At 34.1% G+C, this 25,130-nt stretch overlaps 1 protein-coding gene across 3 annotated transcripts; it reads left to right on the top strand.

Moving 5' to 3' along the window:
• LOC145675812 (uncharacterized) lies at positions 1-24,920 on the top strand. Of its 3 annotated transcripts, none has more exons than XM_081746526.1 (5): positions 1-154; positions 7,314-7,546; positions 8,851-9,088; positions 19,824-20,046; positions 24,517-24,917. In XM_081746526.1, the coding sequence occupies exons 2-5, from the start codon at positions 7,319-7,321 to the stop codon at positions 24,761-24,763; spliced, it is 936 nt and encodes a 311-aa protein (XP_081602652.1). In that variant the 5' UTR covers positions 1-154; positions 7,314-7,318; the 3' UTR covers positions 24,764-24,917. The 3 variants fall into 3 exon arrangements, with proteins under 3 accessions (XP_081602652.1, XP_081602653.1, XP_081602654.1); XM_081746527.1 differs by having other exon boundaries at positions 57-212; positions 24,517-24,919; XM_081746528.1 differs by having other exon boundaries at positions 79-192; positions 24,517-24,920.
• Positions 24,921-25,130: the final 210 nt, after the last annotated feature.

Raw genomic sequence — 25,130 nt, forward strand, 5'->3', positions numbered from 1 at the left:
TTTTTTTTTTTTTAATCTAGCGCTGGCAACTTTGAAACGTAGCGGTTCATTTGTTTTTAAAAGCGAGATAACATTTGAATACTTTGTGTTTTTAATTGTAGAGCTGAATTGAAGGCGAAATGGAATAGAAGGGTTACAAGAAATAATAACATTTGTAAGTGACGAAGGAAGAATGCAAATTCGAAATACGAGGTCATTCTTTTAAGTTATAGGTAAAACTGTTAATTCAGAAAGAAATGATAACGAACTTGTTCATTTAGGCAGAAGACAAGAAAGACATCTGTGTACACAGAAACATTAGAGTGTAGTTAATTGCTATGCAATAATAACGCATAGCTAGTTTCCAGTGATTACCTAGCACAGATAGCTGCATATTTTCGTGCTATCTCATTTTATAGGGTTATATTTATATTCTTGAAATATGAACTTGTAGCAGGAAATACATTCTTATTGGCTTAAATAATGTTTCTTATTGGAGGAGTTAATGAGTGAAAATTAACTTTAGGAGGGTTGAGTAGGATTGAGTATAGCCCGCTCCCCCCAGTTATTTTTAACGAATCATAGTGATTCTAACAATTCATACTAGTTCATAATGAATCGGAATCGCATGTTATAAAGATTTAAGATGTAAATCTTGAGGTGAGGAAGCTCTTTTAGTATGAGTAGTAGTAGTAGTAGTAGCGGTAGTAGTAGTAATAGTAGCAGTAGTAGTAGTAAGTAGCAATAGTAGTAGTGGTAGTGGTGGTTAGTAGCAATAGTAGTAGGAACGGGTTAGAAGCCCCGCAGGGGTTGGTTGGGTTCTGTTCTCGATATAAGTATCAGTAGTATTAGGAGTAATAGTAGTAGTAGTAGTAGTAGCAGTAGCAGTAGTAGTGACTCTTCCAGTTCCGGTGACAAAGAACTGGGGGGAGCGGGCTATACACAAGCTGTTGAGTATGAAATACAAACCAACTTAATTGTACAGTACTAGGTTACTACTAAAAAGCACGAATGGTGTCTGACAAAGGGCAGGTGCGCAGCAGGGGCCCGTAAGCTAGCGGGAGGGTTCATCTGTAAGGATTAGGTACGTTAGCGATGGTGGGTATGCACGTAAACTACATATTACTAAGGTAATGGTCAAGTTTAGGGACACCACATTTTGCAAAATTTACAGGTAAAACGTTCTGGAGGGAAGGACATGTTTATAAGGAACCATTTCTGCTGGTAGCAGAATTATATACTTAGTAATATAGTTGTATTTTATGCTTACAAGTGTAGGATTACTGGTACATCATCATTACAAGTGCTTTACTATGGTTGAAATAAGTAAGTGAATATGAAAAATGACTGTATTATATAGTATTTTCCACTGGCGTAGTACTTGTGTATAATGTATGAAAGCTGTACTATATGTTTACAAGCGCAATATTAGTGGTGTGTAAGTATTGTAGGTGCTATGCAAACTCGTATTACTGCGAAAACCCATATGATTTCACTACCTTTGTGTACGCGTATACGCACCGTCGCTGCTACGCGAGTCCACTAGCTTCGCTTTGCCCTGGCTCAGTTAGATAGCTTTCGTGCTTTTTATTGTGAACATCTTGCATAGGGTGGTTTGTATTTTTTACACTGTAGTTTTTGTGGCATATGTCCTGACGTATTTATATGGAAATAGTGAAAGAATTGTAATTGTTTAACAATTGCTTCTAGTGGACCTGTTAAACTTTCTCTCTACTAAGCGGAGTAATATAATGCCACCTAGCGCAAATCTTGGAGGGCAATAACAAGGAAATTAGTGAAAGGATTATAATTTTTAACAATTATTTTGATCTACGCACTAGCTTATCTTCCACACCACTTTCCTTTCCTCATTGTTACGCGCCTTTTCACTACTAGTTTCTTATTTTTGTATTATTTATTATTATTATTATTATTATTTTAAATTTCACTTCTTACTTTAACGCAGTACTATTTTAAGCCGTCAACTGATTCATTTGTGTTCGTTACTGTCATATGCTTTTGCATATGGGAGTAACTCAAACTCTTACAAAAATTTTGATGTACTTTTTTTTTTTCCCCTACATCTATGTGGACACTGGAGGATCCCATGATCCCGTATGTGATCCTCGATAGGGCACTTGTGCTTCCGATCCCGCGCTTTGCTTCATATTCTTTGATCGTTCTGTCACATGTATCGACTGTAGGGGGAAGGGGTCCGAGATGAAGCTCTCAAATCTGGGACGAGAGGTCTCTGATTCGATCCCCGGCCACGCTTGTCTGGGATGGACAGCACTGCGCCCTTGGGTTTTCCTCACACATTCTAATGTTTATTTGGTAATCATTGATTTTCACAAATCATCTGTCTCCTTTATCCTAAATAACCTATCGTGGAACGTAAAATAATAATAATAAAAAGAATGTATCGAATCAAGAAAGCCGAGTCGTTGTTTTATAGTTTTTCCTTCAAAGGAAAATTTTATATTTCATTCAAGCTAAAATGTTTCACACTGGTGTTGAGAACAGCAAAAGTAAGAACCGAAATAATTGAATACTTATCCATATTTTCTTTGTAAGATAAAACATAACAAACACGTCAATATATTTCGGTCAACAAACCTTTGCATATTCTCAGGACGGACAAGGAAGCGAAAACGTAAAATTGATAAGAGGAATGAATGTCTAGCACATTATTATTAACTTAATAACTTAAGTATCGTTATAGTGCCTGTATATTTATAAGGAGTGGCCAATAGGGTTTGTACAAGTGGACCAAGCTTGAATAAAACAAATATTTCTTCGGGTAGGATACACCTGAGTTTTCTGAGCTTTTTATTAATACATTGTTGGTGCAACCAAGCTGCATCATATTATTTTATTTTTACGAGTTATTTGAAACTGTTCCAAAGCATTTTAAAACATTCTGAAATGTTTTTCATATTCTTTCGGAAGGATTTAGCATGTTTCACTAGGGGACAGAAATAAAGCACCAAACTTTCAAACAAGTACCAAATTTCCTAAAGATCTAAAATAGTAGGTGTTGTAGGTAGGGTCGGATTTAGGCAAATTTTGAGGGGCGGCAATTTAAAAAAAAATATTTAGAAAACGATAAAATTACTGAAAATATATTTCATCAACACAGGTTGAAATATATATACTTCACTTTGGTTTAAACCAGCTGTTTTTTTTTTTTTTTTTTTTTTTTAAAAAAAAGAACCATCTGGTTTAAATCAAAAAACGAAAAATGTTCGTAAAATCTTGATGAACACTCATTTGTGGGTTATCACGTTTCACTCCCGTATATTATTTGTATTATATTCAGACCTAAATTCTCCATTCATTACTTAGAGATATTATACTACAAAAGCAAATTTATATATATATATATATATATTTATATATATATATATATATATATATATATATATATAAAGTTTATGAATGCTTCTTTTGTGATTTTTTATAGTTTATTATTATTGTTATGCAATAGCAATCAAAGGAAGAATCTAAATATTGTTTCGTTTTAATAATGTTTATTATTCATAAAATACATCGAAATTCCGTACTTGGGGGGGAGGGGGCTCATACAAACCCCGTGAGAGGCATTTATTGAAATCAGAAGTATCGTTGGTATAGAAATAATAAACACTTCTGAGTATATACACTTGTTTATTAAAAACTAAATTACAGTGTAACGATTTCGACAACTTAACGTTGTCTTCATCAGACACTAACTGAAAGAGATATCTTAGGGCGTAGATATTTATACTAAAAGTCTTTGGTATATTTGATATCTGAAATATATATCTTTGACAAATATTTGAAATCTACTCTTTCTCAGAAGAGACTAGTTCATCTAGCTGTTTTAGCCCCTCGAAAATGACTTAACTCTTAAACTTGATTTGATGACTCCATTAATGATTTTGCCAATGTCAAAGCAAGACGTTAACAGTTTTGAAAAACAATAATTTCATAAACTTCATTTTGTAAATTTTTGGGTGCAATATTATAACTCTTTTAAAGATTTAAAATTGTTTCATATTTTGCCGTCTTTTACATCACATGTTGAATAGGTTAGGCAGAAGCCAGGTAAATTTTAATGAATCTACTCCAAATGCTGGCCAGATAAAGGATTGAAATATATTGCATAAAATGAGTAATACGAAATAAGAACAATAATAACTAGTAATATTAATAATTATAATTTAGTAGCAAACGTAAAAGTAATATTTTAAGAAGTGGATCCAGGGAAATGAAAGTTTTCGAGAGCGATGCGATTGGTGTGCTTAGGGCGGCAATTTCGCTGGGGCCCATGGGCGCAAAACATGGAGATCCGGCCCTGGTTGTAGGATGTCTGAGTTAATGCAGATACACCCCTAAGGTGAGAAAACTGTGCACCACATTGCGTATATGTCCATATATTGCTGAGCACCTCACATATCTGTCTAGTTTAACAGCTATATTAATTTGCGTTGAATATGTAAAACTTGTTTTTCAAAATAAACAAGTGGATGAGTTCAGATACTCCTTGCATTTATTTGTTTATGAGAAGTGTCTGATTATGTTGCATTTGTGTACTTGAAACCCTTCTGTCCTGGTTTGGGTGCAATATTTGGGATACTTCACCCCCACACCAGAGTTCAAGCATATATATTGTAATTTGTAGTTTAACAATTCATAAATTTATAACATTTATTAATAATACCAGCATGTACTCAAAACCCCACTGTTTTTCTTTCGTAACTCTTTAGAGCACAGGGTTAGCAAAAACCATGGTTTTTACTGGAAAAACCAAAAAAACAGTTTTTTTTTTTTTTTTGGTTTAAATAATTTACTATATGTATTTATATTAGATATGGACAGAAATTAGTTTGTTTCGCCTTGGTGTTACTATGCAACAACAAGGTTATGCTGGAAGGGGTCACATAAGCTTAAAGCGGAATACAAACCGCTTCTCGACTTACATCCAAGAGAAATTGTCCATTTAGACGCGAAACCGGGACTAATTGGTCACAAATGCGATTGCCGACTCACTCACGAAGGACTCCTGATAAAAATACGTTGTATTGATCTTTACATAGGCCTACTTGTTAATATAATTGTCAAGAGTCATTTCAAAAGGACAAAAAGATAAACTGTTACACAAGTAGAATTATATATAAATCGGGAAATTCCCGCCTTAGCCATTGGGAAAATCCTGTTATTACTTTAAATGTATTTGTATGTAAAATTTTAATGTCAACATATCATAATCACCACGCTAAAACTGAGGTATTCAATTACAAATTTGGTATGTAGATATCATTCAATAAAATTAAAACAAAGTCAAATCCAAGTTGATGTTGGAAGCTACGTAGGCAGTTGATAAATTTTGCCAATTTCTATCAATAAGAGGCATGCTTGGCTTCTTTATAAAACAACAGGCATTCATTCAAGTTGAAATATATAATTTGTTTTCATTTCGTATGTTTAGGCTTAACATCCTTATTAAATACCAAGGCTATCACGGAGAAGACTTTCGCTTAAAGGTACATCTCGAATCGCTACTTGGTTTATACTTGAAAGATGGGTTGTGCTTCGACCGAGAATTGAACACGGGACCGCTTGATTAAAAGGTGAAAAGTAGATAAACGTAATGCGAATGGTTTGATATGTGGAAACGTCACCATTAAGTTCACACGATTTAAAGCATTTTTCGATTATTTTTTTTTTGGTTTAAACTTTTTTTTTTTTTTTTTTTGAAAAAAACCAGCCAACCCTGGTAGAGCAGAGCTTTATGTTTAGCTAAAGACAAAAGTTACCATCAAAATACCTGTATATCTCGTGATAATTCTTGTTTAGTGATGCATTGTTTTCGCTCCATAAAAAATGTAACTTACAACATTAGTTTTTTTTTTTTTTAACAAATACAGAAGTTGGATATCTTGTGAATCTCAAAAGCAGAATTTCGGAAGCTGTGTACATGTGCTATTTTCCCAAACTTTGATTGCCTCTAACTCCAAACCTATTTGGTCTAAGGTCACACAGGTTATGACCCTTGTACTACCATCAAGTGACAGAAGTTTCAGGAAAATCTGAGATGATGGGTTAGAAAAAATTACCGGATGGTTTGACGTGGAATGATCCCCTAGCCTTTCAATCTTTTGTAGACTTTTTTTTTTTTAATTGAACCTCGCATGTTTATGCTTCGAGGCTAAGGGAGACGGCGATGATGATGATAATGAACAAAATTTTGGAATAAAAAAGTGGGAGAAAGGGAGAACCTCGAGAAAGCCAACGCACATAGTATTTGTCCACCATTTTAAATATTAAAAAAAGAAAAATATATTTATATATGAGGGTATGTCAAAAATTATCCGCAATTCTGACATAACTCTTCTTACTTTGTTCATAATGACTTCCTTGTTTGCGGTATTATGCTGTTGTAGCCATGCTATGAAAGTTTGATCGTAATTTCTCCATTTGTCTTCCTTTTGTTGCAGATAGATCATGGCCGCTCCATTGGAAGTTTGCACCAAAGAGAAACAACCAGCAGTGATCCGATTTTATGGTCGGAAGGTATCAGGAGCCGCAATCCATCAAAGACTTTCGACACAATACGGGAACAATGTCTTGCCGCAACGGAGTGTCTACGAATGGATTCAAAAATGGTCGCACAAGTGTTACGCACGAGGAAGAAGCCGGACGACCGTCTACGGGTACAAATGACAACAACATTGAGCATGTACGTGACATGGTTCTGTTAGACAGACGAGTGACTATTGACTTGCGCAGAAGGTCTTTGATAAATTCCGGCCCGATACATCTTCCGACTACAAAAACCGGATCACTGCTCGTTGTTCCTCTTTGGTGCAAACTTCTACTGGAACAGCCATGATCTACCTGCACCAAAAGGAAAACAAATGGAGGAATTAGGATTAAACTTTCATAGCATGACCACAACAGCATAACAATAAAAATAAATGAGGACAAAGGTCAGTGCTAACAATGTAAGAAGAGTTATGTCACAGATGCGGATAATTTTTGATTTACCCTCGTATAATTTATTCTATTAACAGCAATATAAAATTTAAGATATTTTATATAAAACTGTTAAAAAGCAAAATAAAAAGGAAAAACTAAGTATTCTGATAGGTATTAACCCTATACTCAAAAGATAAAATAATAAATCGGTTTTCGAAGCGGATAAGAGTAGAGTGGTCCGAAGAACATTCTAATACAAGTGGTTCTTACTTGGAAAAAAATTGGTTAGAGAAACGCTGCTGTAGACAATTAGGTATAAACGTGTATTTGCTCTAATTGCGTACAATCTATTTGTATTTTCCTTATATTTATAGGTTGGATGACACAATATATCAATATGAGGAACGCATATTTCCCTGAACTTGTGCTAAGGAACGTTCGTGACCATAATGTTTCTGCAGAGACAGCAGAAAAGCTTGAAAAGGCAGCCAAAGAGATAAAAGAGAAGCACAGGAGGTATCTTCGTAAGCATATTCTCCTTCAGGAAGTCCTGCGTTTGACACAAAATAAAGAGGACTACCTCGAACAGGACATCAAGTTTAATAAGGTATGGAATGTAATGAATGTATTGGGTATTGTTTCTTCTTTCTGTGAAATGTCTCCCCATTTTCACCCAGTAAAATATAAGTTAACCTATTGGAATCATATCACGACCAGAACTCGCGAAGTGTTGCTCGCCAAATGACAAAAAATTGTTTGTTAGCTTTCATATAGTATGAATTTTTGACAATGCTCATGCAGCCAAGACTCCTTTAGAATGTTTAAGTCTGATTTCTATGATTACCTCAGGAGACCAGCATCTACAGCACGATATAACTAAAGAGATTTGTCAATTCACGTTGTGAAATATTTTCTTTAAATCCCAGGAGCCGCAATTTCCCTTGCTTCTCTCTCTTTAGTTTTAACTAAAGGAGTGGTGGAGATGTCCCCAATCACTAGGTATCCATAGTTTTCTTTCTCTCCTTTACATTTCTTAAGTTAGTTTTTAAGTGTGTAGTTTGAATTAAAATTTTGTGTTTGTTTATTTGGTTTTCTTTTTATATTTATTGTTTCTTGGCTTCGCCATCTTTTATATATATATATTTAAGCACAGAACCCGTAGACTAGTTTGTCAATGTTAGTATTTTTTTTTATGTGTAAATAATTGCCTTTTCTTTTGGCATAATTGAATTCTTCCTTTCTGTAGCATGCATACTTTGGACTTTTCCGTCAACCTTATCCTGCTCCATGTTTGTCTAGTCACGTTCTCCTATGCACTCTCTACATTTGATTGTTGAGTATCATTCCCGTGGTTAACGCTTAACCTTCAGATTTTAGCGTTCTACTGATTCTACTGACTACATCTTCATTGAGGTAGAGAAGTGGTTTCCTATTTTTCTGCTAACTGGTCTCAGAACCTCCATTTTGTATATAACTAAATGCTGTAGACACTGGTCTCTCAACTTTACTTAGTCCTGAAAATAGCTAAAATATGTTCTTCTCTTATATACTGTCTTGTAACATTTCATGAACCTAATTGATACTAATATCTCATTAATATGTTAGGATGAATAATGATTTTTTTTTTTTTTTTTTTTTTTTTTGTAGCAGTGTTAATTTATTTATAAAGATTTAAAAATGCTTTCATGGAAACATAACAACATGTAATTTCATGTTTAATTCTCTTATCACTGGTTTTAAAGTTCAGATTCGCAATAAACCTTTAGCTTTCTTAAGCGATAAGGTTAGTTAAACGTGATGTAAACATTGGAGATGTATATAGTTTTATTATTATTATTTAAATATTTATTTAGCTCCCTACCTACTTCAATAACCCATCTTACTTCATTTATGCCTTTTATTTATTACCAGATAAGTCAGAAACTGAAGCGTGCCATTGTTTATGCACACGTTATACATTCTCTCCATCAATCACAAGATGGGCTATCAAGGACGCCATTATCGTTGGGAATCACAGAAGCAGAGGTTAAGCCTAACGACAGTTGGACGCTGTCCAAAACAGACCGAGAAGAACTACGAAGAACTGTTGAAAAAGTCATGAAGGCTCGAATATTGTTGATAATGAAAATGAATAATATTGAAACTCCAGGTAAGTAGTAGTGGGTTTACTGAAACTTTTAGTCGTTGCGGATATAATCTAATGGTTGGCGTAAAAACCGGTTCAAACTTGAAAAGAGGAAACTTTTTTTTTTTTTTTTTTTTTGTGTGTGTGTGTGTGTGTGTACGGTTTTCTATCTAACCTGTTTCGGATTTCTATCAAAAAACTGTTTTGTTTTTCCTTTAAACCTGTTCGGTTTTAAAACCGATCTTGTTTATTATCCAAAGCTTTTTCTTTCTTTGTTGACTTATTTGGAAATAAGTGTTACAAGAACAGGTATGGCTTTGGAGAAAACGAAAAACAGTTTCAGTGAAAAACCGAACTGTTTTTGAATGAAACCAAAGCCGGTTTTTGTGGAAAACTTTTTTTTTTTTTTTTTTTTTTTTTTTTTTTTTTTTTTTTTGTAGAAAACGGAAATGTCTGTTTTAGGTTTCTCTGCAAACCATTTTTCAAATATAAAAATTGATTTTATTCATCCGTAATATAACGAGTGGCGTATTTTGTGGGCTACCGGCTGTAGCCCTAAAATATTACAAAATAAAGTTAATATAATATAAACTAATTTATATTGATAACTTCATACTTTAGTATCTTCTTTCTATGTTAAAAAGTTTCTGCGAAATATATGTGGCCTATTTAGAAACATCCACTAGCTTTTTTTTCACGCACTCTGTCTCGCTTTCTTAAGATTTTCAATCTGGCAGTGCAGCAGGAAACCTCCTCTACTTACTCAACTGCAAGAAGAATCATGTAGTTATGAGCGCATTCTCCTTCCCTCCACCTCCACCCGCAGCGTACGAACGGGCTAGCAGGTAAGGTCAGTTTTAGACGAAAGCATTTCTCGTAGCAGATGTGCTGCCAAAAATCTCGTATAATATTCTATGGCATCAAAAGTGTACTGTGCTTTTACACGGTAGCATTTTGATAAGCATTTTGTCGTGACGTAGCAAACAAATCACTGGAGAAAAGCGCAATTATGGCTCCAAAACTAAAAACAGATATTTCTGTCACTATTTCTTCTAAAGCCCTTTTTTTTTTTTTTTGCATATGCTTATTATGATACAAAGGACTTTTAACGGTGCAGTTATACTATACAGATCCATAGATTTTAAAATTTACAGAAGAAATTTCTAATATTTTAATAGAGTAGTGTATAAGTAATGGAAATATGGTGTGCACTTACATCTGAGATGCGTATTTACGTGGAAATATAGGAATTAAAGTCGAACCTGAAATGCACGTAATCTTCAATAAGCTGCCATAAAATTTTGGCAAGTCTGTAATTTCCCCATTTTGTATCGAGAACAGAACCCAACCAACCCCTTCGGGGCTTTAACCCGTTCCCACTACTACTACTACTACCACTACCACTACCACTACTACTCCTACTCCTATTCCAACTACTACTACTACTACTACCCGTTCTTACTCCTATTCCTACTACTACTACTACTACTACTATTACTCTTACTATTACTATACCTACTGCTACTGTTACTAAGTACTCCTACTTCTACTCTTACTACTACTTACTCCTCCTACTACTACTACTTACTTCTATTACTATTACTGCTACTACTTACTTCTACTACTACTACTAATACACGTACTACTATTTACTCCTCCTCCTCCTTCTACTACTACTACTGCTACTTACTCCTCCTACTACTACTACTACTACTTATACTATGGATCCGTATAGTAAAACTACACGTTGCGTACTGTTAAAGTGAACCTGCACCGGAGAATGCAAGAGCGCACCGCAGAAATGATTGCTGAAGGTGCAATAAATGAAACGAAAAGGTTTTTTAAATGAATTTCTGTGTGGATCCGTAAAGTGAAACTGCACGCTTTTTAACTTTGTACAAACAAGGATGTTCCTCATATTTTTTAATCAACATAATAATAGTATCCTTACTCCAACTCATTTTTCTTTACTACGATTCAATTTCCCACACAAAACAAAGAGCATGGATATTTGACACAAAATATTTCGTTTCCTTTTAACACACCACGGCGCTGCAATCGGAGCAGAAATGCTGGGGAAAATGCTACAAAATAGAGCAGGTTCTATCGACAAGAAATGCCATAGGATATGCCATGGTATGGGAAATGCTACAGTATTTGCTACTTTACACAGTAGGATATCGATGATACGATTTTTGCTACGAGAAATGCTACGATAAATGCTTCCGTCTAAAACTAGCCTAACATCAGTTGCCACTAGAGTAATCGGTTTCTTGGGCATGAGCGAAGGTAAAGGGAAGTTATACAAGAATGACAGCGCATTTTGGGAGTCTGGGAATTATCTCGGACATCTTGAGCCTCGTTCCGTAGCGGTTTGCGTCATCAACGCAATGCAAATTTTGTATTTTACAGTATTTTACGGTAGTCGGCGTAGTTATAATTACTTGTTTCATTATTTGCATTATGTTGCGAAGGCTCTTACAGACTGAGACTCCTTTGTTGCTAATCTCCTATTTCAGCGTTCTGTATGACACGAACAGAGTGGCGCACCCACGGGGAATCCAACGAGTCCGCAACACCCTCCTAACTCAGCATATATTTGTACACTTTCTCAATAAAACTATATTTGTTTAATATAGTAATGATTGATGTAGCATGAAAATTTGATCTTACACTTTATCTGTACTTTTTCTCTTATAAGGAACCGCGGAGGCTCCGTAGTAGAGCGTTCACTTCTGGTACAAGAGGTACCTGGTTCGATCCCCGCTCACACCAAGTGAACTTTATAGTGGACAAACACCGTGTGCGTGGGTTTTCTAGGGGTTCTCCCATTTTCTTCATTCCACCATTTCATTCATTTCTCATGTCTCCTGTAGCCTAGCCGGCATAACCGTGAAACGAAATACTGATAATTTTCATTTCATTTTTTCTTATAAAAACAATCGAGTTCTATAACTTTTTCTCTGAAAATGTACGTGGAGTTATTTTATAATTACTTATCGTCTTTTCAAGTGCAGAATAATAAATATCCTTTCAATACTACATAGGAGTAGTGGCTTTTGTAGTATTTGCCCCCTTAAAGCTTGGACCCCTCCTAACAAAAATTTCTGGGTGTGAGTAGGGTTACAATTACAACTAATCCAAAGCAAAATGTAGGGATACTCTGTGCAGGAAATGAAGATACAATTGTACAATAGTTTTCCTGTACTAACTATTAAGATAATATGTCTTTCTAATGAAGAGGAAATCATATTTATCTACTTGATAAAAAGAAAGTGTGTTGTAAGTCTTTTTCTTTTTGAAGACTGTATAATAACGTAGAAACTAGATTCCAATAATAATAATAATAATAATAATAATAATAATAATAATAATAATAATAATAATAATAATATTTCTGGAGGTCATTTTGTAAAGTTTGTAAGGTGCCATTTTATAGATTCTTTTATGCTTTGTTAGGTTTTTTTATTGTTCTCTCGTCTTCATTTTCCTATCATCTTTTCTTTTCTTCTATGCTTAATTCCTTCTTTACTATGTATACTGCATTTTTTTTTTTAAAAAAAAAAAACTTGCTCATGAATTTTTTTTACTTATTCTTTTCGTCATTGTTACTAGCCTTACGAATCAGTGTATTTTACCTGGAGTGTTTAACTTAGAAATATTTATTTTCATACTGTATCAACAGTTACATAGTGTCTTCGTGAACATTTTTTTCTCCTTTAATATTTTGTAAACTATTATAGCTATATGGTTAATAATAATCTTGTTTTGAATTTTACATTGTGTACTTATCCTATATGGTATACCTTTTCTTATATGCATGTTAATTATGTTTTTTTTTTTCTTTTTCACTATTGCTGTTTTTGCATTTTCCAGTTTGTAACAGATACTGCGTGTTTTTGTTATTTTTTAAAACTAATATTTTATCAATTTCATTTATTTTTGTATAATCAGTTGTATGCTGTTATTCTATTTGCATGCCCCATCTGCTTGTAAAAACATTTTTTTTTCTTTCTAAGGGGCACCTGTGTCTGTATTGCTGTTTGCTTCCAATCAACATATTTCAATTATTATTATTATTATTATTATTATTATTATTATTATTATTATTATTATTATTATTATTATTATTATTATTAATGTACAGGTGTTATAAAGGTTGGTGGTAGCCCAAGCCATCAAACCAGTATACGCCACTGAATATAACCTAAGTGTTGCATAGATATTAAGAGGTCTTAAACAATTGCTCGCATAAATTGATGATGCTGATTTGATAAGAGATGCAACCGGAAGTGAATGTACTGATAAATCCTAACTCATGGCGGAACCTACATAAGTATTATTATTATGATCAATGAACATCGGATGTTTGGGCATTAAAATCTAACTCGAAATAATTAAGATAAACAGTCATGAATACTTTTCTAGTAATATAGGAACATACTAATCTTTAACATTTTGATAATCGTTTGTAAAGAACAGCCTTTAAACAAATGAGCATGAAATTCTCTTCTGTATGCATATGTGATATATTAATTATTTGCAGCAGATTATCATCATATCTGTTTAAAGATTTGCAGCCCTTTACACATACACACACACACACCAGTCCGAAAAGAGAGGAATTAATTGTCACTTTCTAACGACTACTTAATTATTAATATACTTTAATTTATTTTATACATTTTGGTAGTCCGTCACAAAACATAATTAATCGAAATTCTACAATATAATATGTAACTTCATCCATCTTCACTCTGCAACTATTAAATAATTAATGGTTTTCTGACCAGATAATATATTTATTTATTAAAATTAAAATAAGTCGTAACAGTTTCAATAACTTCACGTTATCTTCATCAGACATTAACTAGCAGATATATCTTCGTAACATTAAATTAATATGGTATAATTTCATTGTTTGAATTATATAATTTTAAATTTTTAATATGTAACAATCAAGTATTGTTATAATTTACTGTTTCATTTTAAATTTTTACTACAACTCTACAACTACTTTTTAATATTATTATTATTATTATTATTATTATTATTATTATTATTATTATTATTATTATTATTATTATTTTAATAAATTATTCTAAATATCAGTTAATTTTGAAGTTTCCTCTCAATTCAATGTTCTATCATATAATTTTATTTTTATTGCTTCTCTTAATAATTTTTCATGTCCTTCCATTGTTTTTAACAATCTATCCCATAATTTATGTGTTTAAAGTCCATTTATCCAGGTCATTAATCTTTTACTTCTTTCTCTCTTAGTCCTTCGCGCTTCTTTCCATTTTTTTTTTATTGGTGCCTTCCATTTCAACTTAGGCAAAAAAAAAAAAAAAATAGAATTGTACCATCACCATCTCAGATATTGTTGAAACTTTTTTTATAGCAACTAGACATGTTTTTAAGAGACCCATATTTTTTTGTTTTGTCGAAAAAAATTTTCCCGCCAAGTAATGGGCCATCAAAGACGGGGAGTACAATTTATCAATTGTAGAAGACATGGAAAACAGTCAACTTCGGAGCCTCACCATTCGGCTATGGAGACAGGTAGAGTTATAATTCTTGTTGTGGTACGTACATAGGGATATAAATAAACTATATTTTATTATAGTTTAGTTTGCGCATGCATATCTTTTTGTACATAAATTAACAAATGAACGGCAATTTATCTGAAAAGTCGAAGTTTGCGAATTTTTTTCGAGCACTTCCGGTTCGAATTTTAAAATTCTGTTTTCACGGTTGGTAAGACCTAGTTCCCCGCTTTCCGAAAAAAATTTTGTATCGCTTCTGTGTGCAACCGTTTTGTCGCAAAAAATTCGAGAAATTGTACAATTTTCCAAAATCGCCATTTTTGGGCGTCATTTTCTCGAAAACACCATCTTTTAAAATTCTGAAATTTTGTCAGATGGTTCAACTTTACATGAATAATAAATACACCAAATACCATTCTCGACCAATGCTTCATGAATTAACTGCAGCCTTTTAAAGTTAGCGAAATTTCGTTAACTTTGATGTCACAGTTAGCAACACTGGGAACAATAAAAGTGCAATGATTTGATGATGTTTGTGGTTCACATTCATTAAATGAAGAATAAAAGGTTTTCTTGACTGGTTTTTTATTATTTTGATCAAAAAGACTCTCTGAAATAGTAAAATGAGCCTCCCCCTACCCCCTCGTTTTCTTAAACCGAAATAATCTGAGGTGGAACTTACGAATACGAAACAAAAATTTCACTGATTTTTTTTTTTTCATGGACCAATCATTTGCTTGGTTGGTGTCTTCTTCGCTAATAGTATGTAACCGTGGAGGTGCTCCAATAGGTGTTGGTTCACTCACAACTCATGCAGGAGTGGATCTCCCTCCCAGAAGAAGAAACTTTCTTATTTTATATATAAATAAAACCCATCCCAGAGTTTGGAGCTCTTAAAATTAGCTCTAAGTAGCAGTATTACAACCTTCCCCCCAGAAGTCCGTCCTGGATCCTCCCCTGCGTAGCACATTGTCGATAGTCACGAAACACTTATTTTCACTTCTCTTATGCTCGTGCTCTTCTGGAAACCTGTACCTTGCTGAAGGTCCATGCGGAAGCATAAACAGCACTTCAACTTCACGTAATTCATGATTTATTCATAATATTTCTGCTACGCCCCACTGGTTACCATACATATATTTATGTAACAAAAGTTCCTTTTTGCAAATTTCTTAACTCTACACTTTGAATTGTAGAAGTTCGATTTTGGAGGAAGCATGAAGTTAGTTCATGGTGACCCGTTACTGCCATAAAAACTTCGCCATTTTCCGAAAGCCAAAGATGACTTCGTCGTCGAATTCAGTTCCAGGCAACAAAACGAGAGTAATACCCGGAGTTTGTATTTGCACTATACTCACGAATTCTTCTGCCATTTTAGTGGGGGCGCGGTGGCTCAGTGGTAGAGCGTTCACCTACGGTGCTTGGGGTCCCTGGATCGATCCCAGCTCGCGCCGTGTGGGCTTTGTGGTGGACTGGGGTTATCCCGTTTCCTCCCACTTTCTGCATTTCACCATTTCATTCATTTCTCATAATCACCGTCTCATTTAGCCTAACCGGCGTATTCGTGGGACGTAAAACTTAAAAAGATTTCATTTCACTTTTTTTTCTTCTGCGGTTTTAATAGTGTGTATCTGTTTTTGCCTAAGGTTATGCCGAGTTGCCACATTCTCTCCCCCCCCCCCCCCTTTCAATACCGTCGCAGAGACCCTTGCATGACCGGTTTCACTGCAAAACCAGTGCTTTATCGGACCTGTCTGCATCTTGAACATCTGAAAGCGGTTTTTAAAGTGGGATGCAGCACCATCAGAAATTACTGACACCGTTTGGGAAATTGTACACACTTATTTTCACGTATTCAAACCTTTTTCTATAAAATATATTTTCGCTTTTCTTCGAGTATTTTTAGAATCTTGTCTATGGCTATGAGTACATGAGCCGAATCGTGTGTTTTATCGTCGTTTATTACAACAAAACTGTCAGTTGTTTCATATTCCTGTGATAACTCTGAATTTCACTTTGCAGAATAACAGTCCAGTTTTCAACAAGTCCACATGAAGTAAAATAGAATTTGTATCTTGAAATTTTATACGGTGCTTTTCGGTAGCAATTAATTCTCTGTGGATTTTCTTGATGTAGTCATGAATTACAATTCTTACAGTTAAACCAGGAATGTACGATACGAAAACAGAAAGTGACACAGTTTTTTTTAACGAGATCATTGTTTTCCCATATGGCATATGAAGGGTAAGGGGAAAAAACAAGGAATGTCCATGCATGTGCTTTACAGGGTGCTTTGTCCTATCTGTTGGTACTATTTGATTGTATATGCCATGCACGCGTAGATGTAGAAATATCCATGTAAAAAGGGACGAAAGATTTAATAACCCTATTCTTTGTACGTGATTTTCAATATTAAAATGCCGTTTTCTCAAAAATGTAATTTTGTGACATTCCTTCTTTTTTTCCCTTACCCTTCATATATAACATTTTCATTTTCATCACGATCAATAATTAAAGACTCCACACTTATTCCTTCCTCTCCAGGACATTCACCACATTCTTGAAGAAGACAGCTGTCATTTTCTACGGATTATACTAATAAAGGAAATAGGTCACTCATGACAGGTTCAATACAGGTTGCACCTTTGATTTGTAGCAACGCAGTAGCAGCTAACATAAAATTTACACAACACACACACACACACTTCCATCGCAGATGGCGGACTGACCCACTTTAGTCAAATACTATAAAATTCCGAGTGACCCATTCTTATGCTGGGATTCTTCTGTTTAAAAAGTCAGTAAATTTCTTTGGAACGCGTAAGAAAACGTTTCGATTTTTTAAACATTTTGTCCTTTTCCGAACACTGTAATGACATCGCACTTAATTGAGACTTTGTCTGGAACATTCCAAATCATCACTGAGGGAATAGTTCAGGCTTTTTGTAGATCATCAGAATTTATTGGATGGCCATTTCAAGTAAACTTAAAATTTGTGTATTTCGTAATCGTAATTTCCACCCGATTATACTTCGGTTTAAGAAAACGGAGGAGTAGAGGGAGGCTCATTTTACTATTTCAGAGAGTCTTTTTGATCAAAATAATAAAAAACCAGTCAAGAAAACCTTTTATTCTTCATTTAATGAATGTGAACCACAAACATCATCAAATCATTGCACTTTTATTGTTCCCAGTGTTGCTAACTGTGACATCAAAGTTAACGAAATTTCGCTAACTTTAAAAGGCTGCAGTTAATTCATGAAGCATTTGTCGAGAATGATATTTGGTGTATTTATTATTCATGTAAAGTTGAACCATCTGACAAAATTTCAGAATTTTAAAAGATGGTGTTTTCGAGAAAATGACGCCCAAAAGTGGCGATTTTGGAAAATTGTACAATTTCTCGAATTTTTTGCGACAAAACGGTTGCACACAGAAGCGATACAATTTTTTTTTTTTTTTCGGAAAGCGGGGAACTAGGTCTTACCAACCGTGAAAACAGAATTTTAAAATTCGAACCGGAAGTGCTCGAAAAAAATTCGCAAACTTCAACTTTTCAGATAACTTGACGTTCATTTGTTAATTTATGTACAAAAAGATATGCATGCGCAAACCAAACTATAATAAAATATAGTTTATTTATATCCCTATGTACGTACTACAACAAGAATTATAACTCTACCTGTCTCCATAGCCGAATGGTGAGGCTCCGAAGTTGACTGTTTTCCATGTCTTCTACAATTGATAAATTGTACTCCCCGTCTTTGATGGCCCATTACTTGGCGGGAAAATTTTTTTCGACAAAACAAAAAAATATGGGTCTCTTAAAAACATGTCTAGTTGCTATAAAAAAAGTTTCAACAATATCTGAGATGGTGATAATACATGCTCTGCCTGAATTGAAATGGAAGGCACCTATTATTGTTGTATTCTCTTTTTCTAGACCTTGGACCCTTTCCGAATCTATATCGTGTCCTGTTTCTTTCACGTATTTATATATCGTGTTCTCTCTTTTAAGTCTTACATCATCCTTACATTGTTTTATTCTTTCTTTTTCCCTGTTTCTCCAATGTATATAAAATTGCATTTCTTACATCTCACTTCATACACTAGTCCTTCGTCGTCGTCTTTTATGTTCTTCTTCTTATTCCTCCTTTTCTTAATCACTTCTAGGATTCTACTTCCTCCTTTTTTGTATGTGTTCACACCTCCTTTTCTTAATAAGTTCTTTAGTATTTCTGTCTTTTCTCCAATGCTTTCTATCCCATGTCATTTTCTTTCCTCTTTTCTTCTCTTCTATTGTTTTTCTTCTTTTTGTTGTACCCATTCTTTTCTAGTAGATTGTGAATCTTCTCTATCCCTCTTCTTTCTTTCCCTCTTCTTCACTATCTATTTCTTCTATTCTCCTCCCCATGTTTCTTATAAAGTTCTTTTTGTATCTACATCACTTCTTTTATGGCAGTATATTCTTGCCGCACATTCTTTGCTATACCATTTGTAGTCAATCTTCTTTTCTTTCTCTTGTCATGTAAAAATTGTAATATGATATATATTGGAGAAACAGAGGAACAAGTTAAAGAAAGAGTAAAACAACATAGGGATGATGTGAGACTTAAAAGAGAGAATAATGCTATATACAAACATATAAAAGAAACAGGACATGATATAGATTGAGAAGGGGTCCAAGGTCTTTTTATTTCGTTAACATCTTGAGCACTTAGTGTGCACACAATTTGCGATCATGGCTTCATGACAGTATGGAAAGTATGACACGTTTTCTTGTCACACGCTGTAGTTCTTAGTCCCGTAAACAGCCACATTTGATGGATTAATGTTACGAGTAACTGGACGTTCATCTTTTGCGTAAGAAACCGTAGCATAGTGCGAACTTTGCATTTGGCAGGATTCTGTATTGCAGCAAGCATTTGCAGTGTGACTCGCACAAAACACAGCGGAGCGCTGTCGAACGAATTCTGCTGCTTGAAAGAGTAAGGATCAAGGCTACTGTCAGTAGTGCCGACTTATGCCTTACAAATTTATACTACAATGAATATTTGTTGTATTTTTACTTTCCTGACACTTTTGTATTGTACGGAAATTACCGTTGGGAGTTGTTCAGGCATACTACACATTATGATTAGATTCATTACATAATTGGAGGAAAGTGTGAAATATTTTATGGATTTTTCTAATCGTTTTCTTTATTATAGGTCAAATATCCTCTATAGGAGATGCCAGCACAGATAAAGTAAAGGTGTTTGATCTGGAGAGGAAAAATAACACGGCTTTAAAAGATTACCAAATGAAGATTGCAGAGCGGAATATGCTACTTGAAGAATTAGTACGAATCCGAATTGATGTAATGGGAGAAATAAACAAAACAATGGCAGTTTGGATAGCATCGAAGACAGAGCAATTACTTCTGAAAGCTAGGTAAAAACACGTATTTTTTTCTTTTCCCAAAATACTTTCTATTCTAGCTATGGAACTAGTTGTAACTTAAATTCTTCAATATTTATTGGCATTTAATTAAAAAAAAAAAAAAAAAAAAAATGCCCAAGGGCGCCGATTTCTCTGTAAATTTGAGGGGCCCCATTCAGATGCAGACGACATATATATGAAGATTTTAAGACAAATTGCATTCAAATTATGTCAAATATTATATATTCACAAATACAACAAGGAGGCCCACATAAGCTTTGGGGAGGGGGTATGCCCCCCCGGATCGGCGCCCTTGGAGATACCAAACGATAAATTTCATTGAACCGAACAAAGTGATACAAGTCGCTCTAAATCCTCGTGCGTAGTTTTGTCGAGAATGACTTTTTTATGTAAACCTAAATAAATGCCTATTTACATAGACAAAAAATCATTTATTAGGATTTAAGATCTACGAAGGCCTATGTACAACCTTTATAAATACATACTCATTAGGTATTATTATAGCATAAAGAAGCAAAAATTTCTAAAATAATCTATATATTAACTTGCTAGGTTTATATGTTCGTGGTCAAGAAAAGTTTATATGTTTGTGGCCATTTTTTTTGACAATGATATCTCGGAAACTACAAGCTCTAGAAAGATGGCGTCGCTCTGATCGATTGCAAATTTTGTGTAGATTGTTTCAGTTTCTATCGAATATTTAAGAAACGTGGTCGTTATTTATTTATTGCATTTTTTAGGAGTACACTGGAAGTATTGAAATTTTAAAAAGTAAAGCATCATATTCTACGACTTATATATTCCAACACCACACATTTGTATGCGGGGTTAATATATCTCTTCGGCGTTTGTTTCATGGCCAAATGATAATGAAAAACGAAGGATAACCATTTCTCTAGCCTAAGATCAATCTTCATTGTTCGGAGCGTTTTGCCCAATGAACACCATATATCACTGACATTATAATTAATTGTGTATGTAATGTATTTGCTTATTAGATGCTGCATGCAAGAAGACAGAAACACTATCATACATGAATTAGAAATTCCAACCGGAAGGTGGCTCAAATCTTGGAAACTGTGCAAGATATTGAAAAAATAATCGAAAAAAAAATCTCTCCTTTTTGATACCCCTTACCGATTTTTATCAAGACGTCCGTCACTTCTATCTGTAAAGGGACATGTACAGATGTTGTGAGGAATGACAAGGATATTCATGCTTATATGTGAATGATGCGCTGTGTAGAGAGCGCAGGTTTAGTCAGTATGTATTATTAAAATACTTGCACGTAATGTAACAAATTCTAAATTACAGTGTTATCACTACCACAATAACAGTTCCTATCGAAAGACTTCTTTCAAATTAAGCTTTGCTTTTAAGAATTAAACAGACATATCAGAAACAACTCCTTCAAGCGAAAATTGTTTCATAAAAATTATAAACTTGTTCAACTAAATTTCTAGACGATACTTCGTATCGGATATTGTGGAGGTTAGGAATTGTCAAATTTGTAAAAACTTAAATTTGACTTCCATTTCTAATTGGCCATATGCTAATTATATCTAGGATATGTATTCATACTCGGGTTCGCTACATTTTGAATAAATTACTATGCAAATTCATTCTGAGCGCATAAATGATGCTAGAATAGGATTTAGGGCTATCTCAGACTAAGAGATCTGCGGGATCGCGAATTTGAACTTGAGAAGCTGAAGTTAATGTCAAGGTTGCTCGAACTTCAGGTATCCAAATCTAACATTGAAAGTGTTTGAAAACAAGATCCTGAGACGAATATTCGGACCCAAGAGGAACGGAAGTGGGGATGGCGGAAACTTCATAACGAGGAAATACATAATTTATGTCGCTTACAGAATTGTTAGGGTAATCAAATCTAGAAGGCTCAGGTGGGCAGGTCATGTAGCCAGGTTGAAAGAAAGTAGGAACGCTTTCAAAGTCTTAACTGGAAGTCCAATTGAAAACTACCATTAGGAAGACCTAGGCGCAGATGGGAGGAAAATATTAAGATGGATCTCGCAGAAATAGGAATACAAAGTAAAAACTGAACCCATTTGGTTAAGGATGGAAGTCAGTGGAAAGCTTTTGTGAACCCAACATTGAACCTCTGGGTTTCATAGGGCATAGAGTTAGTTATCAATTATTCTATTCTTCGGATAAATTTTGAATTCCTACTCCCCTTAAGATACTGTTTAAGATTAGGATATCCTTTAATCCAAGTGACACGATAAATTCCAGCTTGAGCTAGGTAGTAAGAATATACCAAAATTCATTTCAATTGGGTCAGCCGCAATAACAGACAACGTCGATTTCAATATGGGGAAAACGATTTCAGAAATTTTCTTTTCTTCTTCACCTTAAAACCAGAATTTTGGAAACAATGGAGACTAGTGTCCGTTTGCTTTTAATGAGGAATTTATTTAGGCCTACCGAGTTTCATCAGCCTGACTTGAGGGGCTCGTGAGGTCCTCAATTTTTGGCAGAAATTTTGATCTCCTGTACTGCCTTTAGGATAAGCGCTTGAATTAGCTCGAGGTAGGTACTAACTATGTTCCAAGTTCGTTTGAAAGTATTCAGTCGTTTACCCGTTTACAAAGTTATTTTCAGTATGGCGATAAAAATAATATAAAATGTATCTTCCTTAAAACAATTTCCAAAAATACTTGGACGCCTGTCTGCTTATTTTTAGTAAGGAGTTTATATACCGAGTTTCATGTTCCTAACTTGACAGGGACGTGAAATGCTGAATTTTTCGTTCCCCCATTTAGGATAAGCATTCTAATCAAGGTAACATGATAAAAAGCCAGTTCGAGGTAGGTGATAACTTCAAATCAAGTGGTTCAGCAATTTTTTCCCCCATTATTTAATCTTACACAAGATCAGTTTCATTTTTATATATTAGATAGATTATACTTCATATAGTTTTAGAAATATTTCTATGTTTGATGAAGGTACTGTTGTCATATTGAAACGTCACACTGGATACTATTGTTCTGCTGAGAAATATCTCGTATGTCTGATACAGATACTGCTACAGAATCAAAACGTTATACTATCTACAATGTTTGGTTTAGCAGTAACTTCTGGCGCCTGATGAAAATACTCCTGTAGTATTGAAACCTTATACTACTATTTTGTTTGTTTGTTTGTTTGTTTACCAATATCCCTCTTTGTGTGATAAAGATAGTGCCATACTATTGAAACTTTACATTGTATATCATTTTTTAAGCAGCATTTCTTCTTGTACCTGATGCAAATGCTGCTATAGTTCGAAAATTTACACTGTATATTATTTTTTGTTTATCAATATTTTCTTCTGCCTGATGAAAATGTTGTTATAATATCTAAAGTTTACACTGTAGACAATTTTTTGTTTAGCAATAATTTCTTCTTGTGCCTGATGAAATTGTTGCTATAGTATCGTTAGTTTTCACTGTATACCTTTTTTTTGTTTAGCAAATCTCTTTTCTTATGCCTGATGAATATACTGCTGTAGTATCGAAACATTACCTGTATACTTTTTTTTTGCTTAGCAATAGCTTTTCTTATGCCTGAGGAAGATGTGTTATAATATCGAAACCTGACACTATCGACAATTTTTTTGAGCATTATCCCTTATTGTGCCTGATGTAGATGCTGCTATTGTATCGAAATTTTACATTGTAAACTATTTTTTGAGCAATATTTCATCTTGTGCCTGATAAAGATACTGATATAGTATCGAAACTTTACACTGTATACTACTTTTGTTTTGCAGTATTTTCTTTTTGCGCCTGATGAAAACACTGCTTTAGTATCAAAACGTTACATTGTTTACTATTTTCTTTTTAGTAATACCTCTTCTTATACCTAATAAATATACAGCTATAGTATCGAAACGTTACACTGTATACTATTTTTTGTTTAGCAATATCTCTTCTTGTGCCTGATGAAAATACGGCACTGCTATAGTATCGAAACGTTACACTATATACTATTTTTTGTTTAGACATATCTGTTTTGTCTGATGAAAATACTGCCACAGTATCGAAACGTTACACTGTATAGTATTTTCCTTTTAGTAATATCTTTTGTACTTAATAAGCGGCACAAGCCAACCAAGCGGCCTAAAACATGTAAGTTAGGTACCATCTCGGTACCACCCCAAGGAAAACTCACTAGGTTGGCTGGCCTGAAAAACCTCTTACACCTTTTCGACCGAGTGCTCCCACAGGAATCGAACCCGGGACCGCTTGCAACAAAGCCAAGAGTGTTTGCGACCTCACGACTCGAGGCCACTAAATATACCTCGAAGAACGTGTTTTGCATAGTGCAGACGTTCCTTGGAAACAATGAACCACATTATGCAGCATATTCTTGTTTTGTGGTGTGTTCATAATTTATAAAATAAGTTGTGTTAAATATGCTTATTTTTTCAAAAGAGAAAAATCTTTTGTATCTTTACAGGAAAATAGATTTGAAGATTCGAAATGAAACTTACTCTAAAGATGGTGCAGAAGCGCTGCGTTTGTTGGTCAATGAACTGACTAGCTCTTATGAATCTGTTCAGTCTGAACTCTTAAAATGTAAACATCAGTTGAAAGAGTATGAGTTGGTCTTCAATGAAGGATTCAGTCGTATTCTTCAGGAATATAGTAGCGTGATGAAGGAAATGCAAGCTACCAAGTATACTCTGGAAACTTGGAATAGATAATCAGTGGAGCGTTCTTGACTTTTGTAAAGATTCTTAATGTGGAATGAATTAAAACTCTATTTTTGGAAGCTTGTTGCTAATATTTAATAAGTTGATTACTAATTTTGTAAACAAATATTTCATAAGATCATATTTTAATGTAATAACAGTAACGTTTTCGTAACGTGTGAAAAAGATATACTTGATATATCATATATTCATTTCAATAAATGAAGACTTTAAATTTTGTTTTAGTTGTAAGAAACAGATTATTTTTCAGTAAGGATATTACTGTTTGCATGTCCATTCTGTGTAATATTTTGAAACTATCGAGCTATTTCAGTTACTTCAAGTCATCAGAAATGTGTTAAGTATTTAACTACCGTAT

This window comes from Thermobia domestica, chromosome 18 (assembly GCF_964235325.1).
Source record: "Thermobia domestica chromosome 18, izTheDome1.hap1.1, whole genome shotgun sequence".
Lineage (NCBI taxonomy): Eukaryota > Metazoa > Arthropoda > Insecta > Zygentoma > Lepismatidae > Thermobia > Thermobia domestica.

Coding starts and splice junctions, on each gene's coding strand:
- LOC145675812 (XM_081746526.1), top strand. CDS start 7,319: ATGACACAATATATCAATATGAGGAACGCATATTTCCCTGAACTTGTG. Junction 9,089..19,823: donor GAATAATATTGAAACTCCAG/GTAAGTAGTAGT, acceptor TCTTTATTATAG/GTCAAATATCCTCTATAGGA. Junction 20,047..24,516: donor CAATTACTTCTGAAAGCTAG/GTAAAAACACGT, acceptor GTATCTTTACAG/GAAAATAGATTTGAAGATTC.